The sequence below is a fragment of the Trichosurus vulpecula genome, chromosome 2, assembly GCF_011100635.1.
Source record: "Trichosurus vulpecula isolate mTriVul1 chromosome 2, mTriVul1.pri, whole genome shotgun sequence".
NCBI lineage: Eukaryota > Metazoa > Chordata > Mammalia > Diprotodontia > Phalangeridae > Trichosurus > Trichosurus vulpecula.
The window spans coordinates 67,979,420-67,999,405 of NC_050574.1; the positions used below are offsets into that span (position 1 = coordinate 67,979,420).

At 44.3% G+C, this 19,986-nt stretch overlaps 2 protein-coding genes across 2 annotated transcripts in view; one reads left to right on the plus strand and one right to left on the minus strand.

The window, feature by feature from the left end:
- Positions 1-388: 388 nt before the first annotated feature.
- Positions 389-11,389, minus strand: PPCS (phosphopantothenoylcysteine synthetase). Its single transcript, XM_036744657.1, has 3 exons — positions 10,828-11,389; positions 10,300-10,403; positions 389-6,546 (listed from the first exon to the last, which is right to left on the minus strand). The coding sequence occupies exons 1-3, from the start codon at positions 11,342-11,344 to the stop codon at positions 6,223-6,225; spliced, it is 945 nt and encodes a 314-aa protein (XP_036600552.1). The 5' UTR covers positions 11,345-11,389; the 3' UTR covers positions 389-6,222.
- A 1,929-nt stretch (positions 11,390-13,318) lies between these two features.
- ZMYND12 (zinc finger MYND-type containing 12) overlaps positions 13,319-19,986 on the plus strand; it is a 31,900-nt gene continuing 25,232 nt past the window's right edge. The window contains exon 1 of the mRNA XM_036743751.1: positions 13,319-13,428. Within this exon, the coding sequence (XP_036599646.1) occupies positions 13,319-13,428 (110 nt within the window). The remainder of the gene's footprint in view (positions 13,429-19,986) is intronic.

Genomic DNA, 19,986 nt, shown 5'->3' on the forward strand with positions numbered 1-19,986 from the left:
ACAGGATGGGAAGGTTGGCAGAATAAGGCCAGAGTGATTCTAGTGCCCGGTCACTGCCGACCCTTTCACAAGGCCTCCGAGCACAAAAGTGACCAGAAGCTTAGTTCATTTCAGGCCGGGATGAATGAAGGCCCTGCCAGTGTTGAGCTGGCTGACCAAATTGTAAAGGCCTAAATAGGGCCATACTGGCCAGGAGAAGGCTGACCCCCACGAGATGAACCGGCCACGGTGACCAATGAAAGGGATACAAGTACAAAACTGCCTAGAGTAACCCACTGGGGAACCCATCCCCCACCCCCTTTCATTTCCAGTAATAGCAAAAAGCGTGATTGTCTTGGTAGTTACTTCTTACTGAGGTTCCTCTTATCAAAAATAAAAATGCAAACACTTTCAAATCTCAAAGGCATTTATTAGAGACTCAGAATAAGACAAGGCATATATGTATCATCCACATGACACTGGAAAGCTTTTGATACAAGTATGGGTTATAGTAATATAACAAGAATTCTGCCATTTCACTGGAAAGCTATAGACAGCTTTATCACATCAGCATTGATTGCAAAGCTTTTGCAGCATTGAAAGGATATTGTTTATGTGGCATTTTAAAGGTGGGTGCTCTCCCATTTGGACTACTGGTCCCTCGGCTGTTCATTGGGTAGGATTTCTACAAAGCCACCTAGAGACAGACACCCATCTGCTTGTCTCCTGAGGTACAATCTGCTTTGGACTTAATGACTTTCAGGACAAGCTGCCACCTTGGCCTGAGTGACTTTTCTGGGCCATTATGGAGCTAATACATTCATTCATTCATTCATTCAACAAACATTTACTAAGTTGAGTCTCTCTAGAACCCAACATCCTGGTCCTTTCAAACATGTTTCAATCATTTCTCCACAGTTCCTGCTGTACTTTTAGCATGTTATACATACAGCAGCACCACACGATGAGCATTATTACAAACCAATTATCTATTCAATACAGTGATAAGGCCCAGTTTTTTTCAACTGTCTTAAATACAAATTAAACTCATAGTCTACCTTCTTGTTCCTGTTACCTTGGGAGTCTTGGATACGGACCTAGCTACAGAATGGAAAAATAGTAATTAGACAACGCAGGACAGGAATGATGGTGGGTTAAATGGATAGGAGAGTTGGGGTGTGGGGACTGAGATCAAGAAATTTTTTACAGCAGGGGATGTAAAGAATTATAAAGGTGAGTTGCACACAGTAGGCACTTAATATGAAACTGGTCATCTTGAAGAGAAGGCTTTGGGGGTCTTAATGGCTGTTCTGAAGTATTTTAAGTACTGTTACCTACAACAGGGATTTGACTTGTTCCAGAGGTCAGAATTAGGAGCAGCATGTGGACACTGAAAGGCAAATGTAGGCATCACAACAGAAAGCTATCCCAAAGTGAAATGGGCCATTTCCCACAGCGGCAGCAAGTTCCCTTTCATTGGAGGTCTCCAAGAAAGGCTAGCTGACCACTAGAGGGACAGGTTTTGCATGGAGTTCTTTTTCAAGTAAGAATCATCAGGGTCCCTTCCAACTATGACACTGTGTGGTTCTGTATACAAGTGATATCCTTGTCCAATAAGCAGATATACTACAGGAGGAATAACCTAACAGAGAAAGGCCTCCAGTGCTCTGGGTGCACGTTGCATTTATAGAAGGTCATGGGAAGAAATTGCATAGGACAAGAAGGCAGAAAGGGGTGGCTACAGCATTGTAATCCATCTGGATCAAGGAGTGGTAGTAACTCTGGGCCTCCTTCCAATTCTTTTCCTGGCCTTGCTTGCTCCTTTGGTAAATGGGCAGGAGATTACAAAGAGGTCAGGGTCAGAACTGGTGGGGAGTAAATAGTAATTACTAGGAAGAGGAGAGAGGAGAATAGAGATGCTTAGGAGCTGGTTTCACAGAACTGCGACCAGCAAACAGCCTCATGAGCAGAAATGTGAGCCTATAAAAGGAAGTATAGTGAGGGGCAGTTGGAGGAGTTGGTATGGGATGATTCTAGTAGAGTGGGTGGAAAAGGGATGGGACAGCAAGCAACGGGAGGAGCCAAAGGCCCTTTGGTTATGGAAACCCCAAGTGAGGGTCATTTGGTTCTGTGAGGTCCAGACCTGGCCTTTGCAAAGGTTCTCACTCCCGCCTGGAACGCATTCCCCTCTCATCTCCCACTTAGAATCCCCAGCTCCCTTCAAAATTCTCCCTGATGTGCAACAGCAACTGGCGTGCCATCCAACTACTCGGTTTGTAGTTTTTATTTTCTTACATGTATACATGTTGTTTCCTATGTAGAATAAAAGGCTCCCAGGGAGTGAGGCTTTCATTTTAATATTGGTATCTCTAAGACCTGGAATAGTGCCTGGCACAGAGTAGTTGCTTAATAAATACTTGCAAGTTGGCTAAGTCCCCGATAGGGGAAGAAAATCTATGAGTGTGCTCAGGGGATTCTCCAAGGGGCTCTTTCCTGGCCCCGAGAGCATGTAGTACTGTGTGTAATGAGAATAATAATTTACATAATGCTTTAAGATTTACAAAGGGCTTTCCTCACAACAACCCTGTGAGGTAGGTAATACAAATATCCCCATTTAGAAAAAGAGGAAACTCAGGCACATAGGGGTTGAGTGACTTGCCCGGGGTCACAAAATGAAAGCGTCAGAGCCAAGACTCACACTCAGATTCTATGACCAGAGTCTAGCAGGTAGAGGACACAGGTAATTAATTACAACACACATTACACAAAAAGTGCATAATAGAGGTGCAAAGTGCTATTCAAAGTCCAAGTGGGAAGTCTCGTTATAACAGGACAGGGTTCAGGGAAGGCTTCCTGGAGGCAATGGCAACCAAGTTGGAAATAGGTGGAACAATGGCAAAAGACAGTGCATGCCCACATTCCTGGGGAAGGGTTTTACATCCGAAGGTCTTAGAATTTCAGGATCCATTTCCTCGGAGAGCTCAATAAAAGCTTAGGGGAGGTAGCCGGTATAAACCATACACTTAAGTGGGAATTAGGAGATCTGACATGAACACTGTGCTGAGTTTCTTTCCCTTTCTAGGCCCCAATTTCCTAATCTGTAAAATGAGGGGTTTGGGCTGGTTCATCTTTAAGGTCCTTTCCAAGGTTCCAAGGAATAATGCTAAGGTTCCAAGCAATCATGGTTCAATTATGTGCAAGCTTTTGCAACCTCAAGCAAATTTAAAATGTAAAAATTAACTTGAGCCTGCCTTCACTTTTTAAGAGTCTGGGTTAAAACCCTACTTTGGAAGAAGTAGTGGCCAGAAATGGTCCTCTAATTCTTGTGCCAACAGTGGGCAACATAGGCAAACTAATAAGACAAACTAGGTATGTGGATAAGACACTACCGACCCAAGCTGGTCTAGAGAGAAGAAGATGCTGGTCTGGGAAATGTGTTGTCCTTCCCTCCTGTAACAGCAGCCTAGCAACCTGTAACTAACTTGTCAATTAGTTATGAAGTCCCCAGCTAGCCAGCAGTCCCTCTCCTGAAACCACCCCATTTTGTGCCTCAATGTACTCTGACATCAAGGCTTCTCTTTTCTATTAGGCTTTAGGCTCCCTCCACCCTGTATTACACATGGCACCAGGTATAAGGCCTTGCATACAGTAGGTGATCAATTAAAAAAAAATGTATCTGTGATTTCACTGGCAGAGGGAGCACCTGACTGTCCTCCACCTTCTCTGCAAATAGTCTTGGAGTCTGGCCCAGGGCATTGAGAGACCAAATAACTCGTCCCAAACCACAAAGTGCATGTGTCAGAGGCAAGACCAGAACCCAGCTCTCTCTCCAGCCATTACACGAAGCCTCTCGGCTCTGATTAGTACCTGCTGAATCCTTTCCTGCTTCTAGGCCACACTGCAGTTTTGGTTGGGCACAGATGTAACCAGACCAACTCCAGGTGCTCAAGTCGTTCCCAACTTTTTAATGGTGGGTAAGGTGGGTAGGGATGGAAAGATTATCAGTAGAGCACTACTTTCTTTCAAAGTCATTGGTTAAATGTATAACCAAAGTTAAGAATTGATCATCCTGCTTTGCAATTAAAATTGAATTAAGGAACAGAAAAAAAAATACACTTACATAATCATCTCACAGAAGCCTCAATTTCCCAATTTATAAATCAGGGCAATAGTTTCAGGTTTCTGGGAGCCTTGCACTTGGGACTACTACTGTGAGCTGGATTACATAGGGAATGCTTTAAGTCTGATGATCCTAAACCCCTGCTCCAGGCCCGGTTAGGGCCCAGGCCAAAGCCCCATAACTTTAGTAGGGCCTCCCCTCCTCCCCAGACACTCCAGCATGTAGTGATTGAAGCTAAAGGATCCTGAAAGTGTAACTCTAAGGGCACTGATGTCACAGCTGCCTGCTTGGCTGGCTAACAGTTTCTGTGCATGAGACATACTGAACATAAAGCATCAATAGCTTTTGAGACATTGTGCTCAGTGATGGATTCAGGGACGGAAAAAGTTACTTTCAAAATAAAAAGGTCCAATAACTGGTGAATTCTCACATCATAGCTCTATGAAACAAGCTCTGCCAAATGCCACACTTACAACTGGGTTATCTTTTGTGCACACACTGATGAAACTGTGACCACTCATGAATCAAATGCTTCCTTGTTTGTAAGATGGACAAAGTGTGTTTTTAGGGGAAACGATTGATTCCCAGTTAAACCTTTTTGAAAATAGAAGTGTAAAGGGATACCACCATGTACCCAACAAATTAGCAAAGATCATTAAAAATTACCAAATTCAATGTTTGTAGGGCTGCAGAGAAAATGAAACACTGACAATGTTGGCAGAGCTGTGAACTGGTGCAATCTTGTTTTAATATTGCAAAAACAATTGCAATGTGATGCCACATATAACCTATATCAAACTGCTTACCATTTTAAGGGGGGAGGAGGTGACAGAAGGAGGGAAAAAAATTTGGAACTCAAAATTTTTTTAAATGAATATTAAAAATTGTCTTTATGTGTAATTGGAAAAAATAAAATACTACTTTAAAAATATATACAGTATGACTCACAAAAGGGATCATACCCCTTGATCAAGTGGTGTCATTTCAAGAACTATACCTAAGGGCATTATTAAAAGGGAAAAAAAAATTATGGTTGTGTTTAAAGTATTCATAACTACAGCTATCCCTTCCACACGCAGGAAGGTGGAGGGTAAGGGGACAGCATTCCTGCAATCTGGAAAATCCACATAAGAATTGTTGGCCCTCCCTTCATGGCAGATAAAAAACTTGAATATTTTCTTTTTCTTTTATGGGGTGTTTACAATACCTTACTGTAAAATATGGTTAAGTATTTGGTGACAGGCTCTGTGTCATCTGCTGACTTCTGCAAAACTCCCCCCAAAATTCCCATTTAATTTCTTATGCCAACCCCCAATATATCAAAACCTCAATGGGGAAAGTCTCAATGTGGAAGGGATAACTGTACTTTAACTGAAAATCTCCTCTATAACCAAATGGAAAATGGTGGAATAAATCATGGTAAGAGACCAGAGGGAGCGGGAATTAAAGAATACAAAGAAACATGGAAAGAGCAGACAGTGATATCTACAATTTAATGCCATACTTGTTTGCCCACAGTTGTGCCAATATTGAGTTTTATAATTTTAAACTATTTTTGCCAATTTTTGATGGGTATAAGGTGGTATCTCACCTCACTTTAATATAATAAATATCAATCACTATCATATTTGAAAAGCAACAAAACTTTTAATTACACAGATGGAAGACACTAAAAGAACACAGAACAAAAAAAATTACTTTGTTAAAGTTTATGTACATGGACACGTTTTAATCAAAATATAAAAAGTTTGGAGTTTATGGTTTTATCTGGGCTTTTATTCCTTCTGTCCTTGGATTTTTTTTTTGTTGAGACTGTTACTTAGCTTGCAGTAAAATATTTTATATAGAAAATGAGAACTATATCCCCTTTATTCCTTTTCCCACTTGAAGTGGCAAGTTTAGTCATATAAAACCAGAACTAGTCTGCCTTAATTTTCATTTTTAATAAGCATCAAATACCATCAAAAGACAAAAATCAAATTGTCTTGAAATTAAATATTCCCTTTCTATTCCAACATTCTTTTCACCTTCCTACAGATTTTCCTTTTCCTAATGAAATGATTTCCATTTCTCTGTACCACCCTGTTATTCAAGCTTTGGATTTGGGAAACAAACTCTTTGTCTCAGTTTTTCTCATTTATAAAAGCTATGTGTCGGGACTGTAGGTTACTCACAATCTTTTCTTCTATTTCCATACCTTTTTCCATTTCTTCGTCAGAAAGAGACAACTGTGTTTCTGAGTCTTTGGTTACAATAACCACACAGGACCTCCGAGATTCGAGGATATTGGCCACTACAACCTGATGACGATAAGTTTCCAGAGCCTTCCGGGCATGATCAATTACAATGGAGGGGTTTGTCTCCAACTTAAAGGAAATTACAAATGCTTTGGGAGCCCAATCTTTAACAAGAGGAGAAAGCATTTTTGGCACCATCTTCATTGTTATCTGCAATGGAAAAGAAAGGTTTAACACAAGGGGAAAAAAATGTTCCCTGTCAACAACAACCAAGGCCGTCTGGAATGAGGTTCCTGCTCATAAAGACACTGCCAATTTCAGCCATCCTTAGAACTGGATGGGCCTTTCAAGGGCATCTAGCCTCACCCTCCAGAATATCATCATTTAAATGAGGCAGCTCACCTATTAATCTCATCAGTGTATTTCTAGGGGAGAAAATGGTTTTCTGATTAGTATCTCCAGCATTACAGTAAGATTTGAAGAGAAATGAAAATGCCATTAAGAGCATAAGGTCACATGAGACCATCAAGGGCTGGCACATATAAGGTCCATGTTTTTGTCAGCGTAACTGGCTAATTTGCACCCGCACATCTGTTCAGGTTTGCTGAACACCTCCCCACTAGACTGAAGTCATAACAGCATTCTTTCAAAATGCAGCTGTTTGGATGTCTGGCTGAAAAGACTAAGTACGGCAGAACTTTTATGATGTATATGGTGAGGATGCTGATAGTCTGTGCCAATCATGTGCCTTGAAGTCTGTGTCTGTATAAGCCCAATACAAGGTCAGGTTACACATTCAATAAATGTGAGTCCTGTCCTCCTAGCACCAGCCCGTGAGAGAGGTTCCATTATTATATTTATCCAGACTTTCACCCTTGTATTCTAATCTAGCTTTATAATTAACTACAGAAGACTGATCAATACACCACAATTTTTGGCAGGTGGGCAATGAACTGAATATCAGACATGCTTTAACCTCTCTTCTAGTACAATCATTCCTCGATTTCTTGAATTAAAAGAGTGGCCATGTCCAAGGTAACCTCAAAATTTCCCCTTGTAGCAACCTTCAAGATGGACATCGTTGACCAACAAAACTTTTCCTGGGGAATTTAAAGTACATTAAATTTCTATTTTTAATTGAGAATTTTTTTTTTTTACCAACATCTACATGAAACATTAACACATGCTCTTTAATTCCACGGTCCCCTTTAAGTTTGTTAAAAGTACGTTAAGGTTTGGGAAGCAAAGTTTTATCTAAACTGGCCCAATAGTGGTTCACTGAGCTCAGTATCACTTCTTACCCCCAGTCTTTGAAGAAACTGTACATCAAGCCTCCCACTGTATGCTACCTCCTCTGGAAAGGCTTTCACTCACTCTCAAGTGATCATGTATAAACTTATGTTGGCACATGGTATACACCTCTGCGGTATGTAAGACTATACCAGGCAGGGACAGTTTTCCATTTATCTTCATATCCCTAATGCTGAACATCATGACTTGAATAGTAGGTGCTTTCTAAATATTTGTGGATTGGGCTGAATTTTAAACCTGTCAAAGAACAATGAGGGGAAAACTAAATTAATTAGCATGATTCCCTAAACTTAATTGCTCTTTAATGTCATAGGGGGTTATTCCAAAAAAAAAAAAACAGATAATGGCCAACATTCAAAAGAAAACAGGACTACTATGTAGACTACTACTTCAAAGATTTGTGATCTTGCTGGTATGACTACTCTTGCTCCTGACATGTCTAAATAACCTTGACATAGTTTTCCCTAGTTACACATGAAAAAACATTCATCACATGGAATCTAACCTGGTGATGGCTGTAAGTTTAGTCAAGCATGTTCTTGGATGACAGGCCTAGTGTCTGTTCTAGAGCCATACTAAATTACCAAGAGCTTTTCCAAGTAGGATCTGCCAGATCTCAAGTTCGTAAGGATAGATTAAGATAAGACTTCATGCTAGCATTCAAATTTAGCTCATGTTTCCCTCTATAACCAACCAATCATCTTTCCAAGAACTCAGGTACTTATTTTATTTCTCACTAAGCACTCGTCTCCTACTCAGCATTGTTAAAAGAACCACCAGTTCCCATGAGTTTCATTTATCGTTTCTGTGTGGATGACTCCCAGATGACACACAGACCAAGCAGTGGTCCTTCTACCAAGTTTCCAATCCTGCACCATCACTTGATGGATCATCATTGTGAAATCTACATCCTGTAGGCAGTTGAGTGGCGTCACAGTGCACAGAGCAACAGGCCTGGAGTCAGGAAGACTCATCTTCATGAGTCCAAATCCAGCCTCAGACACTTATTAGTGTGCGACCCTGGGCAAGCCGCTTAACCCTGTTTGCCTCTGTTCCTGCATCTGTACAATGAGCTGGAGAAGGAAACTGCAAACACTCCAGCATCCTGGTCAAGAAAACCCGAAGTGGGGTCATGAAAAATTGGACATGGCTGAACAACAGATATTTCAAACTCAACAGCTTTCTCTTTACATACACCTCTTTTCTAATAAACTTCCCCCACCACTCACCCAGGTTCACAACCTGAGAGTCACCCTTGATGCCCCACTCTCCCTCCCCACCCCTCCCCGTCCACCATTCTAATTTAGCCCTTAGCCCTCCCACCCAGACTCCTGCCACAGCCTCTTAATTGGATTCCCTGTTTCACGTCCCTTTCTTTTCCAATCCATCCTCCACACAGCTGCCAAAATATTCCTTAACCACAGGTCTCACCATGTTACTCTCCTGCTGGACAGATAAACTCCAACAGCTCTCTAGAATCTAATACAAACACCTTCATTTGGTAATTTTTAAAGTCTTTCACAACCTGAGCCCAATCTTTCTTTCCTTCTTTATCATACATTCCTCCTCCCCATGCAATTTTTGGTCCAGCCAAATTGGCTGTCTGTCCCCCAGGCAGGGAAGGCACTAGGAACTCACCTGTTTCTCAGGATCCCAAATTTCCTTCAACTATCTGCTTAAATGCCACCTGTTACATGAGGCTTTCCCAGATCCCCCCTGCTGCTAGTGCCAAAGTTACCTTGTTTGTACTTACATATGTATTATACGTGTATATCATACACCTTGTCTTCCCCCAAACAGAATGCAAGTTTCTTGAGCACTGGGATGTTCATTTTTGGCTCTGTAATCTTAATACCTAGCACAATAGTTGGCACATTGCTTGAAGCGCATGAAGGCAGGAAAAGAGGCAGAATGGGCTTTTAAGTATTGCCAACAGCCACTATATTTTCCAAAGTCATTAAAAATGAGATTTGGCAGGCAGATAAAATAAACAATGATAGCTGCGGAAGTAGAAAAGTGCTCAGCATAGCCCCTGGCACACAGCAGGTACTTATAAATGATTATTCCCTTTTCCTGGTCCTTTATTCTACCATTGAGGAAACGGATAAATAGGAAGTCGTATGCAAAAATTACTTTGGTATGATAGAAAGGTCAGCTTTAATGCCTGGCACATAGTACGTGCTTCATAAATGCTATTTAACTGAAAATGCTTCTCTAATTCATGAGGTACTCTAACACATAAATTTATTTAAAGCTTGGGAAGAAAGATATGTCTATGTGAAAAGAATAGATAAAATTTTCTTATTATCTTTCCACAAAAGAAGTTAATACATTATTCTAAACACAGAGCACACACCTAAAATAAAACAAGACAGTTATATTATTTAAAATACCACTAATTATAAATGGTCCTTGGATTTTATATAAGCCAGATTTGAAAGAAATACACGCATATTATGGACTAACACAATGTACAGCCGATTTAGATAGTTTATTTTGGAGTCTCTAGATTTATGAGCATCCTGGACCACACTGCTTTGGCCTATATATCACAGTCTGACCATAGAAAGATATAATTCAAGCAGAGAGCAAGCTGGTCCATGCTCAGACACAGGGACCATGGTCTCGATGGCAAAAATAAGTCTTACACACCTGCAAAGCGCCTCCAGAGGACTGGATCTTATGCTCAGGCATTTCATTGGCAGGCACGTAGAAATCCGACACAGCCGCAGCAAGGTAAAACATTGCAGAGGAGCCTGCAAAGAAAACAGTGACGAAGCACAGTGGATACAAGGCCTGACCTGGGGGGGAGGGTGTCAAGGTGTGAGTTCAAATTCTGCTTTTAGGACACGTATTAGCTATGTGACGCTGGGCAGGCCGATTAACCTCGGTTTCCTCATCTCTAAAATGTGGATGATGGCAGTCCCTACGGCGCTTGGCACACGAGTACGCGCTATATAAATGCTAGCTGTGGTTATTATTAAGCGGGCCGGGGGGCCTACAAGGTCCCTTCCAGCTCCGGAGCTGCGCGGCTAGAGGAGGGGCAGGGAAGGGAGGAGGCGGGCAGGGGACGGCCCCCCGGGGGCTCGCTGGCGGCGGCGGGCAGGGAGCACGCCGGCCCGGGGAGTCAAGGTCACGGGGGAGGCGGCGCGGGGCTGGCTCTGGATCCTCCCCACGCACCGAGCGGGCTGAGCGCTTGGGCCGCGGCCTGCAGCAGGTGCAGGTAGTCGTTCAGGGTGGCGAACTCCACGGCCAGGAAGGTGCCGGCTTCGGCGGCCTCCTGGTAGCTGAGCAGAGCTTCGGCGAAGCCCGGCAGCGCGGCGGCCTCGGCCTCTAAGAGCAGGCGGCCTTCGGGGCCCTCGGTCTCGCCCCGGGCGGGCCGCAGCGCCGCGAGCCAGGTCTGCGGCGGGAAGTGGTGCGCGAAGGGGAAGGCGGAGCGCGCGCGGTACAGGAACAGCACCCCATAGCCGGCGCGCAGAAAGCTCTCGGCCGAAGCCGCGCCGCGCCGCCCGCTGCTGAAGTTGTCCAGGAAGCGCACGGGGCGCGCCTCCAGGGGCACCTTGGTGCCGCCCGACGTGATGAGCACCACCCGCCGGCCCTGGGCGCCCAGCCGTGCGGCGAAGTGCTGCATGAGCGCGGCACTCCGCGCCACGCCGGGAGGCTCCGGGAACTCGGTGCCTAGGCTCTTTTCCGCCATCGGTCCTGAGACTCTCACCGGCCCTGCGCCGCCTGCGCGCCGCTGCCAATCAGCCTGAGCCCGGCTACTGCGCAGCCGCCGAGGGGGAGGAGCCCGCAGACGCCTCTGTCGCCTTAGCAACGGCGCGGCACCTGAGGACCGGATCCCAAAAAGGCGCAGCGGGCGGGGGACTCCTCCAGGCTCTTGGCCAGAGAGTCGGTGGCGGTGCAGGGAGCCAGGATCCTTTTATTTCAGCCTAGAGAAGCACCGCCTACCCCCTCTTCCCCATCACACACCCGTCAGGTGTTATAAAGAGCTTAGGTAGGCTGTGCGGGTACCTGAGCTCCGTGCTACTCTCCCCCTCATTTCGTTACTACATTCCTGCCAGGATGGAAGTGAACTGGACAAAAATCCTCTTTACCTAACATTTGACAGGGGATCGCCCAGCCTCTGCTCAGACACCTCTGGGATAGGAAGCTCACTATCTTTCCAGGCAGCCCTGGCCCATTCTACTTTTGAATTGCTCTAAATGTTTGGAAATTTCCCCTGACCTTGATGGGGTGCTTGTGCTTGGACCCTAATTCTAATAGCCTCTGCTTGGGTGCCTGTGCCTGAACCCCAATTCCAAAACTACACCCAGTTCTAAAACACATTCTGTCCCAGGTAGTTTCTCTCTAGCTAAAGGGCAGCGTGCCCCAGCTTATGTCTGCTCCTTCCTCGGTAAGCAGCTGTGCCTCTCTACAGACTGATTCCCAGTGTACTGATAATTGACTGCATACTGAGTTATTACCATATTTGCTACTTACTGACCTTTCTAATATGTATCTTAGACATAGTATTTTGTCTAACAAGACATTAGATGAGAAGCTACATAGAGATTGCTTGTTAGCCCTGACCAATAGTTAACTTAGTGACTCACAGTAAAAAAAAAACACACCTCCTAACAACACTCCTCCCCACTATTTCCTGGTGAACTCTGGGTAATACACCTGTGCAGTAGATACTAAATGTGCATGTTCCTTTAAGAACTAACCACTCCTTAACCACTTCCTAATCCTGCCCCAAAACACCAGGCGGTTCCCCTGCCAAACCTTTTATAAAAAATTCCTCTGCATTCCTGAACGGTTGCAGGCACCCTAACAACTCTTGCCTGCTGTAAAGTGTAATAAACTTTTGCTAATTTGACTTAAAGAATGCTTGAGATCGTGATTTCATTCCCGACGGCCCTGACCCTCTCCAGTACTGGGGTCCATGAGGGGGTACTCCCCCTCAACCGGGAACTCTAGTCCTGGGAACTTTAGTTTTGGGATTCCCAAATCCCTGGTTTTTTCCCCCTCAACAACCTCAAGCCTAAATCAGTGTCTTTGCAATTTCTATCCACTGTTCCTGGTTCTGCTTTCCAGGACCAAGTGGGACAAATCTAATCCCTCTTTCACACAACAGCCCTTCGCACATTTGATTTCCCCTCTCTGTCTTCTTTTCTCCAGGCCAAACATGTCCCCAGTTCCTCCAACCAGACCTAGGAAAGCCCCTTAACTTTTTTGGACACCATGGTGCTCCTGGAGCTCTGGTTAACAAGGTTCCTAGGAGTGAAAGCAGATTATCTGGGCCAACACCTTCATTTGACAGAGGAAATTGTGGCACAGGGAGGAGGAGGGACTCGCTGAAGGTCATGCCTGTTGCCAGAAGCAAGACCCATGCTGAAGCGCAAGTGCTCCTTTCGGAAACCACCTCTTTCCCTTGGCGCACGTGGAGAGAGAGCACGAGAGAGAACCGGCAGCGACAGACTGAGAGCGCCCCCTGCTGTCCTGGGCTCAGTTGCGCGTGTCTGCAAAGAGCGCGTGCTCACTTCAAGCTCTGCTGGTTTAAGCATTGGATTGGGAGTTGCCTGTCACGTGACGGGAAGGGGCGGGCCGAGGGTTTTAATTCTCGGCAACCGCCCTCTCCATTTCCTGACAACGGACGCGCAGGCGGCGGCACTGTGTTGCCGGAACCATGAACGAGATCTACCCGCTGGCGGTGCCCAAGGGGCGGAAACTGAAGTGCGAGGTGTGCGAAGCCCCGGCCGAGCGAGTGTGTGGGGCCTGCACGGTCACCTATTATTGGTGAGGATGCCTGGTCCCCTCCCTGTGCAGGCGGGGAGACTGAGGCACAGGGAGGGTGGGAAAGGAACTTGCCCAGCGTCACCCAGCTACTACCGAGGCAAGATTTAAGCCCAGATCTTCAGACTCCAAACCTGCTGTACCAAGGTGCCTTGCCTCTATCTCCAGCCCTCCCTTCACCGCCCCCCTCACCCCCTGGAGAACTTAGGTCGGCCCCAAGGAATAATGATAAATAATAACCGACGTGTCATAGGGCTTTAAGGTTTACAAAGCGCTTTATATGTTAATTCATTTGGCCCCTCCCCCCAAACAACTCTGGGAGAGAGGTGCTATTATCCCCATTTCACAAATGGCGGAGCTGAGACAGAAATTAAGTGACTTGCTGGTCACACAGCTAGTGTCTGGGGCAGGATTTAACTCACATATTCCTGACTCCATGTCCCACTGGGCCATCTAGCTGCCAGTGGTAGCCATTAAGACCCCAGCCTTGCCCCCTCTTACCTCACCCGAAATTTCCTCTCAGGCTGACTCCTCTCCTAGGACTTGCCAGTCAGAAAAACCTGGTTCTATTTAGGAGTCAGAGATCCTGGGCAAGACACTTACCTCCCCTTTTCATTTTCTACACAAATAAATAAATGTGTGTATAGGTACAGTATATGGAGAGAGAGAGAGAGAGAGAGGAGGTTGGCTCTTTAAGTCCTCTGCCACTACACCACTCTCCCTACCTTATTTTAGAACATGTCTCCAGACTATTATAAGAGAGTCCTAATTAGTCTCCTTCCAGTCTTTCATTTCTCCAAACCATCCTTAATACAACTGCAAAAATAATCTCCATAAGGCACGAGTATGACCAGAATAGTGAAACAGGGCCTCCCACCATATACCTCCCATCTCATACTGCACTTGCCTCCAGCCCAATCTCCAACTTCCCTTGGGAAGAGGAATTGTGCCCTCCAGTCAGTGATGAACAGTCTCACACCTGGTCATACCTTCACATTCCAGTGATCCTGAACCTCTGTAGATCAGCATACAAACACTCATTCCTCATCTCCCCCATCACCTGATTCCTTATTCCCATCCTCTCCCACCCAAAACACAACTCAGCCCTTCCGCTATACTGCCTGGAATGCCTATTCCAAATAGACAACATCCCTTCATCTTAAATCTTTTTCTTTCCCACTTCTTACATCTATTAGCTATTACTGAAATCTAGCTTCCTCCCATGACACCTTTTCTAGAACTGGATGTAACTTCACTTTTACACTGGTAGAGGCAGGGGAATTAAAATACTCCTTGCTCCCCATTGCCACTTTGAGGTCCTCCCCCTACCTTCATCAGTCAGTAACCTCTCTTCCTTTGAGGATCATGCTATTCATATCTACCACCCAATCAAAATTCTGATAATTGTTGTCTACAGACACCACCCCCCTTTACTCCCCTTCCTTCCTCAATGAGTTCTGTACATGGCTCACAATTTTGCTCTCCTCCCCAGCTCTTATACTAGGAGACTTTAACATAAATATTTTCTTGCTGTAAAATACTCCTCAACTTACTTATCATGAGCTACTCCTCTACCCCACCTTAGCTACACACACATATAGTCACAACCTAAATGTACGACCTCCATGTTCAAGAAATCCAACCATGACCTGTTGGCTTTCCTTGTCTCTCTCTACCTTCCCCTACAAAACCCTACTCTTTGTCCTCACCGGGACCTCCAATCCCTTGACTCCTCAATTCTCTCCCAGACCATCTCCCCTGAACTAATTACTCTCTCACCCATCTTGACCCCTTGGTAAGTTGACTCAACTCTACACTGTCCTCCTCTATTGAATCCTTAGATTCCTTATTGTATGGCTTGCCCTGCCAAGCCTCAGCCTTGACTCACTCCCACCATTTGCTACCTTTGCTTCTACACACATGCTCCTGAATGAAGGAGTAGGAAATCACTCAAACATTCTGACTGGGTCTGCCACAAATTTATGTTACACAACCTTAACTGAGCCTTAACTGTGGCTAGACAATCTTTCTGTTCCTCCCTTATCAACTCACTATCCCAATCTCCATAGTAGCTCTTTCACATCTTTTCATCCCTCTTCAAACCTCCCATGGCTCTTCCTCCCCCATCCTCTCTGCCGAAAACCTTGCCTCCTATTTTACAGAAAAATTGAGGCATTTGCTGTGCGCTCCCTTTTCTTATCTCCTACCACTTAGATGCCTTCTGCCACTCACCTTCTTAATCTCTGACTCACATGATGGAGTTGTCTTATTTCTTACCAAATCTAACTAAGCTCTCTACATGTTCAAGCAATCCCATTCCATTCCCTTTGGAGGAATCCAACAAACTGCTCTGTCATCCCCATTCTGTCACTTATTCAATCTCTTCCTGTCTGCTGTCATGCCCATTCTGTCACCTATTCAATCTCTTCCTGTCTGCTTGCTCATTCCCAGCTGCCTACAAACATGCCAATGTCTCAGTCATCCTGAAAAAACTCTCACTTGATCCCCACTTCTGCACTGTTGTTGAATATCTCTTCTGACCTTTGTAGCTAAACTAGAAAAGGCTATCTACTCTAAGTGCCCCTAGAACAGGTGCCTTCTCATTCTGTCCTAAACTCTTCCACCAAAACTGCTCTTTCCAGAGTTACCAATGATCTCTTAGTTACCAGATCCAAGGACCTATTCTCACTCTTTATTCTCCTTCACCTTTTTGCAACATTTGACACTGTTGATCACCTCCTCTCTCTTCTCTTTGGGTTTTTGGGACACCATTTACTCCTAGTTCTTGTCCTGTCTAACTACTTTTCTGTATCCTTTGCTGGATCCTCATCCAGATCACACCCTATAACCTTAGGTGTCCTTCAAGGTTGTCCCGGACCTCTTCTCCTGTCCCACTATACCTCTTCTTTTGGTGATCTCATCAGCTTCCATAGATTTAATCACCATCTCTGTGCTGATGATTCTCAAATCTACTTCTCCTGCTTCAGCCTTTCTACTGACCTTCAGTCTTACATCTCCAGTTGCCTTTCATACATCACAAAGTAGATGCCCAGCAGATATCTTAAACTAAACTTGTCCAAAACAGAACTCATCATCTTTCCCCCTAAACCCTTCCCACCCCTTTCTTTTTTTCCTGTAGAACAGGGCTGTCCATAATGTGGCCCATCACAGTATGCAACCCATCTACAAGCATAGAATTTTACATAAATGCTTTAGTAAACAAAGCCAAGCTACCGCAGAGCTCTGACTGAAATGGCAAATCAAAATATATTGTCTATTGTTTCAATATAAACCTAAGGTTGGACAGCCCTAATGTAGAAGGCAATACCACCCTTCCAGTCCCTTAGGCTCATGACCTAGGAGTAATCTTGGACTCTTCACACTCTCTTACCCCCCATTTCCAAGCTGTTGCCAAGGCCTGTCCATTTCACCTGTGCAACATCTCTCAAACACACCCCCTTCTCTCCTTTGGCACTGCCATCCTGCCGGTGGAAGCCGTCATCACCTCATACCTTGAAAACTGCAATAGCCTGCTAAAGGGTTAGCCTGCCTCAGTTTTCTCCCTACTCCATTCCATCCTCCATTGAGCTACCAAAATGATTTCCGAAAACACAGGTCTAACCATGTCACTCCTCCCTCTCCCCTCCTTCAATAAACTCCAGTGGCTCCTTATTGCCTCCAGAAACAAATACAAAATAGTCTGTCTGGCATTCAAAACCCTTCAAACTATCCACCTCCTACCTTTCTAGTCTTCTTACACATTACTCTTGGACACATAATCTTTGATCCAGTGAGAACTGGCCTCCTGGCTCTTTCAGAAACAGAACACTCCATTTCTCAGTTCTGGACATTTTCTTTGTCCCCTATGCCTGGAAACCTCTTCCTCCTTTGCTCTGACTACTGACCTCCCTAGCTTCCTTTAAATTCCAACTAAAATCCCATCTTTTACAGTAAGTCTTTCTCAACTCCTCTTAATCCTAGTGCCTTCTGTTAATTATTTCCCATTTATTCTTTATGTAGTATGTTTTCTATATATTCATTTGCTTTTTTTCTTCCCTTAGAGTGTAAGCTCTTGAGGTTAGGGACCATCTTTTGCCTCTTTTTGTATCCCTACCAGTTAGCATAGTGCATGGCACACTTATTGTTCAGTCATTTCCAACTGTTTGTGAACCCATTTGGGGTTTTCTTGGCAGAGATAATGGAGTGGTTTACCATTTCCTTTTCCAGCTCATTTGACAGATGAGAAAACTGAGACAAACAGGGTGAAGTGACTTGACTAGGGTCACACAGTAAATGTCTAAGGCCAAATGTGAACTCAGGAAGATGAGTCTTCCTGGCTTCAGGCCCAGCACTCTCTCTGTTGTGGTTTGGAGTGCTTGAAACCCCAAAATATAAGGGTAAGGGTGGGGGAGTGGTATGCCTGGAAAGAATTCAGCCACTCAAGCCTTCTTTCAGTCAAAGTTGCGAGGTTTATTGTAACACTAGTATGGTGGGCATATTTCCTAGTGAATCTGCAAATTTGATGAGGATGGGACTGATATTTACATATAAAAAAGGGAAAAAGGGTCAGTGAAAAAATCTTGATGGGATTAAGGAGTGGTAAGTAGCCAGGTGCAGACAATGAAAGGAGTTAAGTGGTTGGAGAACCACAGTGAAAGGGCTGTTAAAAGAATTATTGAGTATCAAGGTGGGGTGGGCCAGCATCAAGGACTGGACTGTGTGAGACTGGGTTGCTTTCAAAGACATGGTCTTTTCCTTTTAGGGGTCCAGGTCCCATCACCCTATCATCCCCACTTTACCACCTAGCTGCCCCTACATGGCATATAATAGGCACTTAATTAATATTGATTCATCGATGTCTTTCCCCTGTTAAAAAAATATGCATGCTTAAGCTTAAAATAGAAACTCCTAATTTTAGCATTTAAAGCATTCTATAACCTGGTTCCACCATCCTTCTAGAGCTTTATTTCATATTACTTCCTTTCATGCACTCAAGGTGCCTGTCACAGTGGTCTACCAGCTGTCCCCAAACTCAGCATTCCATCTTTCATCTCCGTGTCTTCAGTACACTTCTTCCTCACCTCTACCCCATAGAATCTTAGCTTCCTTTGAGACCTAACCCAGGTGAGCTCTCCTGCTTGAAGCTCCTCCCTGACTCCCCCTAGATGCTGCTAGCCTTCCTACTCAAATGACGTCTATCTTACACATATTCATGTCAAATCTGCTAGATGATTGCTAACTCCTTGAAGACAGGAATTGTTTCAATTTTGTCTTAGCATCTGACACTGTGCCTTGTACATACTAAACATTTAATAAAAGTTCATTGAGTTAAGTTGAGTAGCCCACCACTGTTTGAGTCAATTATTCACGTAGTTTCTAATCAACTTAAACGTACTATGATCTAGCCCACTGGTATCAAACACAAACGGAAATGGGAGACACAAATACATACATAAGGATCCCTGCAGCCACAGTGACAATTTTAAAATGTAACATTACCTATATTTTATTGTATGTTTATTTATTTTGTTAAATATTTCCCAATTACATTTTAATCTAGTCACGTACACTCAGGATTGTTTCAGGGGGCAGGGCCCACAATTGTGTGTTTGACACTTGATCTAGAGGTGCACAGTGACAACTACATATGGTTGGGCTGAATGAACTTCAAAGGAGGAGATTTTGCTGAGTGAGGAAGAGCATGGAATTTAGAGTGGAGAAAAAGAAGTATGGCAGGCAACTCTTTTTCCTTGTCCTATGAAGGAGGGAGAGGTAGAGTGATAAGCATTTATATCACATACCTATTATGTACAAGGTACTCTACAAATATTGTCCCATTTGATGCTCACAACAACCTTGCAAGTTAGGTGCCATATTATTATCTCCATATTACATCTTGAGGAAACTGAGGCAGACAGAGGTTAACTTGCCCATGCAGCTAGTAAGTGTCCGAGGCCAGATTTGAACTCAAATCTTCTTGACTCCAGGCCTCTCACTCTATCCACTATATCACCTAGCTGTCTGGGAGAGTTTTACATATTGTGATGATCTAATGAGGAGATTAATTTGTAAAGATAATATTCATGAGTCAGAAGTAGTGAGAGAAGAGAAGCAGCCAACATTGGAGAAGGGTATATGAGACATGGCCAGGGGTAAGTCTACTCTCAGTTAGTGTTCGGATCCCGGTATGGTGGAAGCAGTGTGGCCTTAGAATGAGAGAACCCAAGTTTGAATCCTGTGTCTGCCATTTATTCTATGACCCTGGGCAAGTCACTCAATCTCTCTGGGCCTCATTTTCCTCATTTATTCAATGAGAGGTTGGTGATAACCTCGGGGGACCCCTCTGATATGGAAGGGTTGTGAGAAGTATGTGAGTGTTGAGGGGACAGGGGACAAAGGTGAAATGGGGAAGAGAAGAGAGTTCTGAACTAAGGTCAACTAGAATCGGGTTATTTACAGTTCTTTGTTCTGCCATTAAAAAAAGATGAACTCCTTTCAACTTTAAACAACCCAATAACCTCCAAACCCAAAGCAACAAAAACCACCAAAGCTCTTCAGATA

Bases quoted from the DNA above. Each gene is read 5' to 3' on its own strand.
- PPCS (XM_036744657.1), bottom strand. From the start codon at position 11,344: ATGGCGGAAAAGAGCCTAGGCACCGAGTTCCCGGAGCCTCCCGGCGTG. The intron at 10,404-10,827 runs GTGCGTGGGGAG...TTTTCTTTGCAG, and splicing joins CCAAGCGCTCAGCCCGCTCG to GCTCCTCTGCAATGTTTTAC. The intron at 6,547-10,299 runs GTGTGTAAGACT...TTTCCATTGCAG, and splicing joins CCTCTGGAGGCGCTTTGCAG to ATAACAATGAAGATGGTGCC.